At 43.0% G+C, this 12,256-nt stretch overlaps 1 protein-coding gene across 5 annotated transcripts in view; it reads left to right on the top strand.

Annotated features, from left to right (window-relative positions):
• Positions 1–12,256, top strand: part of LOC144479947 (carotenoid-cleaving dioxygenase, mitochondrial-like) — a 52,542-nt gene that overhangs the window by 15,408 nt on the left and 24,878 nt on the right. For 4 of the 5 annotated variants that reach the window (XR_013495588.1, XM_078199029.1, XM_078199032.1 and 1 more), the window contains exons 2-6: positions 3,036–3,240; positions 5,066–5,277; positions 5,364–5,479; positions 7,324–7,426; positions 11,818–11,946. Coding sequence is in view for 4 of the 5 variants with exons in the window: in XM_078199029.1 (XP_078055155.1) it covers positions 3,036–3,240; positions 5,066–5,277; positions 5,364–5,479; positions 7,324–7,426; positions 11,818–11,946 (765 nt within the window). In the remaining variant the exon portion in view is untranslated. Of the gene's footprint in view, positions 1–174; positions 211–3,035; positions 3,241–5,065; positions 5,278–5,363; positions 5,480–7,323; positions 7,427–11,817; positions 11,947–12,256 lie in introns of those variants that run through there. The other variant, XM_078199031.1, reaches the window with a different exon arrangement.

Below are 12,256 nucleotides of genomic sequence, written 5' to 3'. Positions count from 1 at the left end.
ACACTCCCTCATGCAAAGTGAACTCTGAAAAAACCAAGTACAAAGGGCAAAGTCTACTGCTTGTACCAGAACAATGTAATATTCTGGGTTAGTGCTGCTGAGAAGCTCGCACTTAACAATGCCTGTCCAACAGAAACATTTGGGTAAAAAGGAGTGATTTGCTTGCAGCACCAGAACGGTTTAACATGAGAAAGCTCAAAGTGTTAAACAGTAAGTCAGTGCTTTGGTATTTGTACGTTCGAAGGTTTATTGGTTAGATCATGCAGTTAAAACAGTGTAGCTTTTGTCTGGATACAAAATGAAAACAAATGCTTCTGCACGCTAATTTTATAAGTTAGCATCTTTCTGTAAACTTGCAGGAAAATATCAAATGAAGGATACAGTGTCACATTTCAGCAATGTCAATATGTGCTCATTTTAGGCAAGATGAGGTATTGCCTTTCATTTGTTATTGAATGCAACTTTACAGTGTGAAAACTTTATTTCTTTAACATCATGAGGAGATCTTAAGGGGTGGCACAGTGGTCAGCACTGCTGCCTCACGGCGTCAGGGTCCTGGGTTCGATTCCGGCCTTAGGTAACTGTGTGGAGTTTGCACGTTCTCCCCGTGTCTGTGTGGGTTTCCTCCGGGTGCTCCGGTTTCCTCCCACAGTCCAAAGATGTGTAGGTTAGGGGATTGGCCATAGTAAATTGCCCTTTAGTGTTCAAAAATGTGTGAATTAGCGGGCTAAATGTATGGGGTTCATAGAATCATGGCATCCCTTCAGTACAGAAGGAGGCCATTCAACCATCGAGCCTGACAACAATCCCAGGCCCTATCCCCTTAGTAACCCCGCATATTTGTCCTGCTAATCCCCCTGAAACAAGGGTGAATTTAGCATTGCCTATCAACCTAACCCACACATCTTTGGACTGTGGGAGGAAACCGGAGCACCCGGAGGAAACCCATGCAGACACGGGGAGAACGTGTAGACTCCACACAGATGGTGACCCAAGCCGGGAATCAAACCTGAGTCCCTGGCGCTGTGAGGCAGCAGTGCTAACCACTGTGCCACCGTGCCGCGGATAGGGCAGGGGTTGGGCCTAGATAAAGTGCTCTGTCGGAGAGTCAGTGCAGACTCGATGAGCCGAATGGCCTGCTCCTGCGTTGTTGGGATTCTATGATCTTTATTTTATTCCACTGGGGAAATGGGGGATTAGCGGACCTAGTGTACCAAGTGTGACAATTATTCAAGTGGAGGTTATGCACTCACTACCCCATTTCTGATTTCCCCCATCGATTTATTCCAGGGGTTTCTGCTGGACAGCTCAGCTGTCTGCTTGCTTCAGGTGGGCAAATCACTGATCTGTGCAAATTGAACTCCGATGATCTATGTGGAACCCAATGCCATTTCAGTCTGCATCGTCACTGATGCACTCAGTAAAACCTGCTGATGCAGAGGAGAGACCTGAAAGCTGAGCGGTTAAATGACTTTTGTCGGGCCAGGAAAAGCAAGATGTTTGCCTGGGCTGCAAAAGAATAATGCAACTGCTACTGTCTTGGACTCTCCCTTCCCACCAAAATTGCGACCTACCTGGGTCTAGTGTGGGTCAAGTATTAATTTTTACTGAAAGTATTTTTAAATAATCAGCGTATATAGAAAGACTAGGTTACATAAAAAACAGGAACAGAGGGCAAGTAACTAAAGAGAGGACAACTCGGTTGAATCCATGAGCTTAGTGTTTGGTAAAGTTGTTGACCCTAAAGGTTTGGCATATTTTGTTGATTAACATTCATTGCAAACTTTGGATACCTAGTACACCAGATGTGACCATTTTTAATTTGTCCGATCCAGCATACCAGGAGAAATTGGCAAAGTCCTCTCATTATAATGACTTTACTAGTCCCTGCCATGCCAACTTCACCTGAATACATCACATTTCTCCTTGTGTGCACTTTGGCAGCTAGCCTGGACCTGAGCCCGCAAATTCTATCTCCTATACTTTTTTTATCTTGCCCATCTTGGACTGTTTAGTGCCATCTCTTTCACCCTACCCAGTCATGCCACCTCCCCTGTTGGGCAATTATTTTTTACCCCATTCCTCTCTCATCCCAACTCTTCTATTTCCGTGTACCCCAGCCACTCTTCCAGGTTTGAATTAGCTCGTTCCTCCCATGGCATTCTGAAGAGTGCCCAAATGAGCACCTTGTTCTTAACGAGCAGCAATTCCTACTGCCCTGCTTCTCCCCTCTTGCCTATCATCCCACCCAACTCGCTCACTGGGGGTTAACCTTGCCAAATTTATTTCCATTTAGATCACCATTATTCTTCCCATTCTGATCATCATTATTCCCTTTCACAAGAATATGACAAGGGCATGTTTTTCTTAGTGAAATATAGTGTAGGCAGGTTTTTTTTCATTCGTGGGATATGGGCGTCACTGACGCTTTCAGCATTTATTGCCCAACCCTAGTTGCCCAAGGGCAGTTGAAAGCCAACCACATTGCTGTGGCTCTGGAGTCACATGTAGGCCAGACCAGGTAAGGACGGCAGATTTCCCTCCCTAAAGGACATTAATGAAGCAGATGGGTTTTTCCGACAATCAACAATGGTTTCATGTTCATCAGTAGGTTCTTAATTCCATATTTTTAAAAAATTGTTTTCAAATTGCACCATCTGCCGTGGTGGTATTTGAACCCGGGTTTCTTGAACATTAGCTGAGTTTCTGGATTAATAGTCTAGCGATAATACCACTAGGCCATCGCCTCCCCAATATTGTAGTTGCCTGTATGCTCCTAAGCCAAAATTCAAAGCAGACCTATTTTAATCAAAGATTCAGTTATAGAATGTGAACTGATCTTTTGACATGTACTTTGATCGACTTTTAATGTTTATGGCAACCAGAACTGCGCATAGTTGAATAAAGTATACTTGTAGTTTCCTCCAATGACATGCCCAAGTGTGTGAGGACTTGTATCATAGTTTATAACAGGCACATCAATGTTCAGTGTCTTCACAGAATCTACTTCTGAACTGTTTTATTTTTTTTTTAAGTTTTGAGGGACCTGCTTCCAATTAAAACAAAGGAACCGATATATTACCGCAGGAAGAAGGGACTCGAATGTTTGGCACCTCTCTTCATGAGCGTAGAGGAAACTCCTGAACCCATTCCAGTGAAAGTCAAAGGGGAAATCCCAAAATGGTTACGAGGAAATCTGCTGAGAAATGGACCGGGAAAATTTGAGTTTGGCAATGACAAGTAAGTGTATCCTTCCGTACTTACTTATTGCACGTAGATCTGCAGAGACTTGTCCAGCTAGCAATGGCAGTCCTTTTCATGGAAGCGTACATCGATTGGAGTTATGCTGTAAAAAAAGGCAACAAATGCAGATTATACCGTCATGATTGAATCTTGTGAGGTGTCCCACTAGTTAGACTTTTCCCCCAACTTTCATCTTAAAATTATTTGTGCCGCAGCTTTCAGAAAACGCAAGCTGGTAATAGGGTGGTGAGGGTAACAAGACATCTTGGATCTCAGTGAACAGCGGGACGACACATTGGGACGACCATTGCGGCACGGTGGCACAGTGGTCAGTTGATTGTCGGAAAAAACCCATCTGGTTCACCAATGTCCTTTAGGGAAGGAAATCTGCCATCCTTACCTGGTCTGGCCTACAAGTGTCTCCAGACCTACAGCAATGCGGTTGACTCTCAACTGCCCTTTGGAATGACCTAGCAAGCCACTCAGTTCAAGGACAACTAGGGGATGGTCAATAAATGCTGACCCAGCCAACGATGCCCATGTTGCATGAATAAATAAAAAAGAACTGGTGCCTCACAGCGCCAGGGCCCGAGGTTCGATTCTGGCCTTGGGTGACTGCGTGGAGTTTTCATGTTCTCCCCGTGTCTGTGTGGGTTTCCTCTGGGTGCTCCAGTTTCCTCCCACAGTCCAAAGATATGCAGATTAGGTGGATTGGCCATGCTAAATTGTCCCTTGGTGTCCCAAGATGTGTAGGTTAGGGAGATTAATGGGGTGAGTACATGAGGTTGCGGGGATAGGACCTGGGTAAGGTTCTCTATCAGAGTGTCGGTGCAGACTCGAAGGGTTCCGTGATTTCTTGAACAACGACAACTTGCATTTATATAGCATCTTTAATATAGTAATGAGATTTAAGGAAATTAGATTAATTAATTTCAGATTGGATGTAGAAAGAGATTTGAAGTGAGAGAAAGAAGATTGGACTGAGAGTAAGAAGAAACAGAAAGGAAAATGTGACTTTATTTTAAAAGTAATCTCTAAGAACTGTTTACTAGCTGCAGAAGTAAGACTCAGTTTTGATTGTTCCTTAGGGCAGAGAGATTGAATGGCATTAGAGAGACATAAACCTTGTCATTAAAAGGATCCTCCATGCCATTTGCAGTTTTCCTTCAAAACATTGGGCAGAATGCTATGTTCCCCTCTGGCAGGATTGTAGACGGTTGGCTAGCCAGCCCCGATGTCTCTACAATTTTACGGTGGGATGGGTGAGACCACGACTGGTGTCCCACCCCCACCCTCACCCCCAGTGAATTCCTTAAGTAACCTATTGAAAGCAATTTAAGGGCCATTTCGGGCCCACCTCAATTTTTATGCTGGCAGGAAGAGTTCAGGGGTAATGGATAAGTCCAAAAGGTTACCTAGCTTAGTCCTCGGGTGGAAAAAGGGGACTCGATTAACGGCCTGCTTTTAACATTGGGCACTCCAGCCCCAAAGGTTTGGCCAATGCAGGTGCTTCCTCTGAAGTTCACCTGAAGTTATTCCAAGTAATAAGTGTGCAAGATGCCCCATTAAAGAATGAGCATAGGAAATAGAAGCAGGAGTAGACCATTCGGCCCCTCAAACCTGCTGTGTCATCCAGTTAGGTCATGTCTAACTTACTGATAGAGTAAAATGTATCAATCTGCTGCATAAAAACACTTAAACATACTCCTTTAAATATATATATATTATAAAATTAAACATATATATATTGTATATACCACAATTGAGCAAACTGCATAATATGTCTATATTCTCTGTTTAATAAACCTCTCCCTCTCTATAGATACAACCACTGGTTTGATGGTATGGCATTGATGCATCAGTTCAAAATTGAGGATGGTAATGTGACCTATATGAGCAAGTTTCTGCGCAGTGAATCATATCGGACCAACAGTGCAAACAACCGTATCATGGTTTCTGAATTTGGGACCGTAGCGATGCCGGATCCTTGCAAAAACATTTTTGAACGATTCGTCAGCAGATTCGAAATACCAAGTAGGTGCTAAGTGTCCATCAGTGTAATTGTGTTTCAAGTGAAGATCAAAGCTGGTGTTCTAATTAAAGATAATGTTTTGTTGCAGAAGCCACTGATAACGGCAACGTGAACTTTGCGCGGTACAAAGGAGATTACTATGCGACCACAGAAACGAACTTCATCCATAAAGTGAATCCCGATACCCTTGACACAATGGAAAAGGTAAAAGCTGCATTTTATTGCTTCGATAGAGTAAATTGCATTTTGTGAAGGTTAGTTCAATGTTTCTGCTTAAAGTAAACACTAATGTTAGTTCTTTTAACTTGTATGTCAGGTTGCTTTTAGGATTATCAGTACATTTATGGTGAGTGCAGAAACTTAGGAAAAATAGTGTAATTTTAGTAAAGGGCATGATCTCTCGTGGCTGAGGGTGCTTCCTTAAAACAGGCCTTAGGGCTCTTGAATATACTACCCAAGGGCCTAATGCCTGCTTTGGAACCATAGTGCTAAATTCGGTTAAAGCATCTAAACCTGGCAATTTATTTATTTAAAGCACATTGTCACGTTTACATCAAAGCCTTGAACTATAAAGGTAATTCTCAATTTTGGACTGATATGTCTGACAGGAGCGGGTTTTGCTCATTATACACCTGCCTGACTTTACTTTTCTTTGAAGCCATTTTATGGATGGTGAAGATTGCTGTTGTGTTTGCGGCATGGTGGCACAGTGGTTAGCACTGCTGCCTCACAGCGCCAGGGACCCGGGTTCGATTCCCGGCTTGGGTCACTGTCTGTGCAGAGTCTGCATGTTCTCCCCGTGTCTGCAAGGGTTTCCTCTGGGTGCTCCGGTTTCCTCCCACAGTCCGAAAGACGTGCTGGTTAGGTGCATTGGCCATGCTAAAATTCTTCCTCAGTGTACCCGAACACCCGGAGTGTGGCGACTAGGGGATTTTCACAGTAACTTCATTGCAGCGTTAATGTTAGCCTACTTGTGACACTAATAAATAAACTAAGAACAAAGTGGGAAAGTGTGAGGTTATGCACTTTGGTAGGAAGAATAGAGGCGTAGACTATTTTCTAAATGAAGAGAGAATTCGGAAATCTGAAGCTCAAAGGGACTTGGGAATCTTAGTTCAGGAATTTCTTGAGGTTAACTTGCAGGTTGAGTTGGTGGTTAGGAAGGCAAATGCAATGTTAGCGTTCATTTCGAGAGTAGTAGAATACAAAAGCAGGGATGTACTGTTGAGGCTCTGGAAGGCTCTGGTGAGACTACATTTGGAATATTGTGAGCAATTTTGGGCTCCATATCTAAGGAAGGATGTGCTCATCTTGGCCAGGGTCCAGAGGAGGTTCATGAGAATGATCCCAGGAATGAAAGGCTTGACTTATGAGGAATATTTGAGGACTTTGGTCTGTACTTGATGAAGTTTAGAAGGATGAGGGGGGGTTCTCATTGAAACTTACAGAATACTGAAAGGCCTGGATAGAGTGGATATGGGAAAGATGTTTCCATCAGTAGGAGAGACTATGATCCGAGGGCACAGCCTCAGAGTAAAGGGATGACCCTTTAGAACTAAGATGAGGAGGAATTTCTTCAGCCAGATGGTGGCGAATCTGTGGAATTCATTGCTACAGAAGGCTGTGGAGGCCAGGTCATTGAGTGTATTTAAGACGGAGATAGATAGGTTCTTGATTGGTAAGGGGATCAAAGGTTACAAGGAAAAGGCAGGAGAATGGGGTTGAGAAAAAGATGAGACCTGATCGAATGGCGGAGCAGATTTGATGGGCCAAATGGCCTAATTCTGCTCCTATATTTGATGGTCTTGCCATATGGTCTAAGATTTCCTGTTGCAGTCTGAGGGCGGAAGTGTAATCTGCTGTAGTGTGGCTATATGGAGGAACATTGTTTTAATTAATTAAATGTAATGAGTCTCTAATGTTCTTCAGCCAGAACATGCTCCTTTATTCGCGTTGTAGATCCATTCATTGCTACATGACAAGGAGTTACAGTTTTTGACAATTTTAAAATTAATCCTTATTTGTTTCACTTGTGATTTTGTTGCTAGGTAGATTGGTCCAAATTTGTGGCGGTGAATGGAGCAACAGCCCATCCACATTATGACCCTGATGGGACAACCTACAATATGGGCAATTCCTATGGGAAAAATGGTAAATTTGTCTGATAGTAACTCATGCTGATAATGTATCTCCACAAACATCAGACAGGGGTTTCCTTGGAGTTACTCCCATTCCAACTTTGTTGGAAACCCAGTTGTGTGTGAGTGGGAGTACAGTGCACTGTTTACCAGTGTGTTCATTGCTTGTGTTGGCATTGTAGTGGGATCGGCACTTACAATCCATAATTCTCCTTCCTGGGGAAGCGCTTTAAGCCTCCTACCCCTACGCTGCTGGGGGACCAGCCAAGTGCAGAATTAAAAGTTCCAACTGAAAATCTTGCGCGTTGTGAAGGATGTTGCATTCCTCATCTGCTGGCAGGTTGCCTAAACATATGTCATGGGCAGTCAATGGCGAGTCCAATGTAAGGTTGTTGGGACTTGCAAACCTGTTTTTAGCAATTCCTCCCAGCCAATCTTCTTAAAATTACGTGTCATCATCTTGAACGTTTACTTACGGCTGAATATTCCCCCGCTTGGGAAACTCCGTGCCACAAGTGCAACATAAAAGCACCTTTCGGTTTTGAGTTCTGTCTCATAGATTGCTACAAGAATTGGCCGACTGCTTCTGCAATTATTTATGTATGTTAAGCTCAGCTGAAGTATGAAATCTAAAATCTGTTTATTATCTGGTGATATGACTTATCTATTTATGCACTGTGGCCTTCACAATGCACCATTCATAACATGTAGACACCATATCATGGAGTCATTTTTTAGTGCATAATGCTTAATTCAATAATTTACTGTGGGACTGTAAACATTAATACCATAGAAAACACATCCTCTTTATTGTTAGTTTTTGAGGTGGTGCCTTCCAAAATATCCAAGGGGCACAATTTTCCCTGAGAAAAATCGAGAATTGGATGCATTTCCTGTTGCGGCTGGCAGTTAAAATGAAGTGGAATTTAATAACTGTCCCCATGTGAACTGCCGGGCCAAACATGCCAAGTGTGGGAGAGTCCACACTCGGTGAGCAGATGTCCAGCTAACATTCAAGAACACTTCCATCTCTTTCTTCTTTGAGAATAAGGAAGAATAACAGATTCTCATGTTAATGGAGGAAACATTTAACCTTAGACCTTTTACTAAACCAATCTTTGTGATGCAAAACTTTTGCAGCAATATCCTGGAAAATCTCAGAAACCTATAACTGAATTGCCTCCCTGGCGATGGCCTAGTAGTATTATCACTAGACTATTAATTCAGAACCTCAGCTAACGTTCTGGGGACCTGGATTCGAATCCCGCCACAGCAGATGGTGGAATTTGAATTCAATTTTTTTGAAAAATCTGGAATTAAGAATCTACTAACGACCATGAAACTATTGTCGATTGTCAGAAAAACCCATCTCATTCACTAATGTCCTTTAGGGAAGGAAATCTGCCTTGCTTACCTGGTCTGGCCGATATGTGACTCCAGAGCCACAACAATGTGGATGACTCTCAACTGCCCTTGGGCAACTAGGGATGGGCAATAAATGCTGGTCAGTCCGTGATGCCCATGTCCCACGAATGAATAAAAAGAATTGCAGCCCAGAAATTTAGTTCACTAAGTAGATATTACACACAATGTACATTTAAAATATGTGATATCAGTGAATCAAACCTGTAGTTTTTCCCATTAAAATAGCACCTCAATGACTCTATCTTTCACATAAACCCATGATAATAGAATGAGGTGTAGTTCTAAAACTGTATCTAGTGCAGGCGCATCAGGGTAGCATAGTGTGCCAGAGTTTTGAATTAATATACAATAGAAACATAGAACTAGAAGCCATTCGGCCCTTCAAGCCTACTTTGCCATTCATTTTGTTTGTGGCTGATCATCGAATTCAATATCCTGTTTTCCCCCCTTCCCCCTATATCCCTTGATCCCTTTAGCCCCCAGAGCTGTATCTAATTTCTTCTTGAAATCGGACAATCAGATAAAGCAGAGAGATATAGAATAGCACATATAAAACCTCACGAGTTACCAATCTCAGATAATCATTGGAAGACAAACACTCCCCACCAGGGAGGGAGAGTTAGCCCAATACCAGCCCTTGTATACCTCCTACTGACCAGCTGCCCACCATCTTACTCATAGATGGTAAATATGATGAGAAAACCTTATGATGTCCCAGAATGCCAATAAATTATGTTGAAATGTTAATAACTGTTCTTAAGAAGATGAACATTGATAAATAGAAAGAAAAATCATGTGCTTTAATTAATAATTTTCCCAAGTAGGATTTGGCATGTTTGTTAAGTGTGGTATATGTCTTAATTGTAAAGAGCATTTCAAATCCAAAGGAGCAACAACAAAAGTCATATCTTTGAAACTTCTAAGAGCCTGTGAATAACCTGCTCAAATGGACAAAATTCTACATCCTCATCATAAATGTAATTGGTAAAATTATTTTGATGTCTTATTTTACTAATATGAATGGTTCCTTCTGAGGGCATCATTGGATTATGTGAGGAAATTGGCTCTAGATTTACAGAAATTAAGAGCAGTAGAGAAGGCCCACTCCCCCTCCAAGTCCACGGAGCTTGGTCCCCGCTTGTTAGGATCATGAGAGATTGGCGTCCGCAGGACTTCCAGCTGAAGGCAGCAGGGGGGATATGGGAGCATCTCGGGAGGACAGAACATTCCGCCTCAACCCGCTAGTTATCTTAAAATCAGGTTCTCGCCCAGAGAGGGAGGTCACTGGAGGAGTGGGCCAGGAGACTCGCAATGGATTTGGCACCGAGCGAGAATCCCAATTTGACCCTCACCCGATTCAAAGGGCCATCGGGAATTTCGGTTTGGATGCAGCCACAGAGAATCGCCCCCAAGATTCAAATTTGAAACTATTTATTATTTTTAGTGCTTAAATGTTCTCGGCTTGGGCCACTGTTTGTGTGGAGTTTACACGTCCTCCCCGTGTTTGCGTGGGTTTCCTCTGGGTGCTCTGGTTTCCTCCCACAGTCCAAAAATGTGCGGGTTAGGTGGATTTGCCATGCTAAATTGCCCTTTAGTGTCGCGGGGGGCTAGCTAGGGTAAATGCATGGGGTTATGGGGATAGGGCCTGGTTGGGATTGTGGTCGATGCAGACTCGATGGGCCTAATGGCCTGCTTCTGCACTCTAGGATTCTAGGATTTTTGCAACTTGTAATCAGTGCAAAGCTGTGTTGTTTCCATGCTAATTTCACTGAACATAGTCAGTATCACAACCATAGAAATAACATGACGAGTGACCTCACTGGCTTGTTCCATCAGTCGGTTGGCTTCCCGACGTGAATAGACTCCATCCACTCTCCCTACTGGCGTGAATCACACTTTGCCTTTTTTGTTTCTCTAAGTGGCATAAGATCGTGGCTGTGAGCTCACCCAAAAAATTGGTACAATTCTCTCCCGTTTTCACGCTCGTTTGGCACTTGGAATGTTTTTGGTAAGGTCGTCCTAGACATTTCACCCTGTAGCTCAGTGCTCAGTGCTGTGTTATCATATCATGTCAGGCATTTCCAATTGTGATAATAGTCTATGTGCCTCAGTTCCACTCTGAATGATGCTCTTCATGACTGAACTGTAGAGGGAAGTCGAAATATATTTAATTTTCTGTTTTGTAATGTGTTAACCATATTTTTTTTCCTGGTAGTATAAGATAAGCCATGCGAGACAATCTTATCAGAGAATAGATAATGGATTGCAGTTTGTACTTATTAGAAAGTTAGGGCTTTACTTTTATTGGAGCGGGGAAGTGAGTGAATGGAGGTTTTTTTAAAGGCTATAAAGGGTCATGATAACCTAAATTGATTGTATTGATTGCTGAGATGATAATGAACGGCAGAGGTTAAAGATAATTGCACAAAGAAATAAAGTAAGGCTAGAAAATATCTCTTTAAAGTGAATTCCCAGCCAAAAACCATGGTTCAAGCATGTTCAATAATTATTACTGAAAGTTGAAGCAGAACAGGAAGATGAACAGGATTGCACAGAATTCGGCATGATGGCAACTATGTGGAGAAGCACCAACACAGACTTGAATGATTGAATGGATTGCTGGAATAACTTGTAATTTCACATGGCACAGTGGCACAGTGGTTAACACTGCTGCCTCACAGCACCGGGGACCCGGGTTCGATTCCGGGCTTGGGTCACTGTCTGTGTGGAGTCTGATATGGAGTCTGCACGTTCTCCCCGTGCCTGCATGGGTTTCCTCCGGGTGCTCCAGTTTCCTCCCACAGTCTGAAAGATGTGCTGGTCAGGTGCATTGGCCGTGCTAAATTCTCCCTCAGTGTATCCGAACAGGCGACGGAGTGTGGCGACTAGGGGATTTTCACAGTAACTTCATTGCAGTGTTAATGTAAGCCTAATTGTGACACTAATTAATAAACGTTTTATTTATGTTTTGTTTTGTAGGCACAATGTACAACATCATTGCTGTTCCTCTGCAGAAGTCAGATGATGAGGAGACACTTCAAGAAGCCAGAGTTGTTTGTAGCATTACACCAGTGGATCACATGAAGCCTTCTTACTATCACAGCTTTGGTCTGTCATGCCTTCTAATTACCAGCACAGATTGTGATTTGATTTGCACATTTTCCGACATTAAGGACCAATTGAAATATTTATTATATTAAACCCTTTTTACACACATTGAATATAAAGTATATCATGGCCAGAATTCCCCGACCTCGCCTGTGGCTGGGATTCTCCGTTCCCGCTGCAGCGAATGGAGTTTTGGCTGAGCGCCAAACTCTCCGTTCCCGCTGGCAGCAGTGGGTTGGGCGTCCGACATTGGGGAATTCCAGCCCGTGGGATAATTGAAAAATATCGTTTGACTTGGGGCGGGATTTTC

The sequence above is a fragment of the Mustelus asterias genome, chromosome 27, assembly GCF_964213995.1.
Source record: "Mustelus asterias chromosome 27, sMusAst1.hap1.1, whole genome shotgun sequence".
Taxonomy (NCBI): Eukaryota; Metazoa; Chordata; class Chondrichthyes; order Carcharhiniformes; family Triakidae; genus Mustelus; species Mustelus asterias.
The sequence above is the reverse complement of the archived record's forward strand: the minus strand, read 5'-3'. Positions and strand labels throughout refer to the sequence as shown.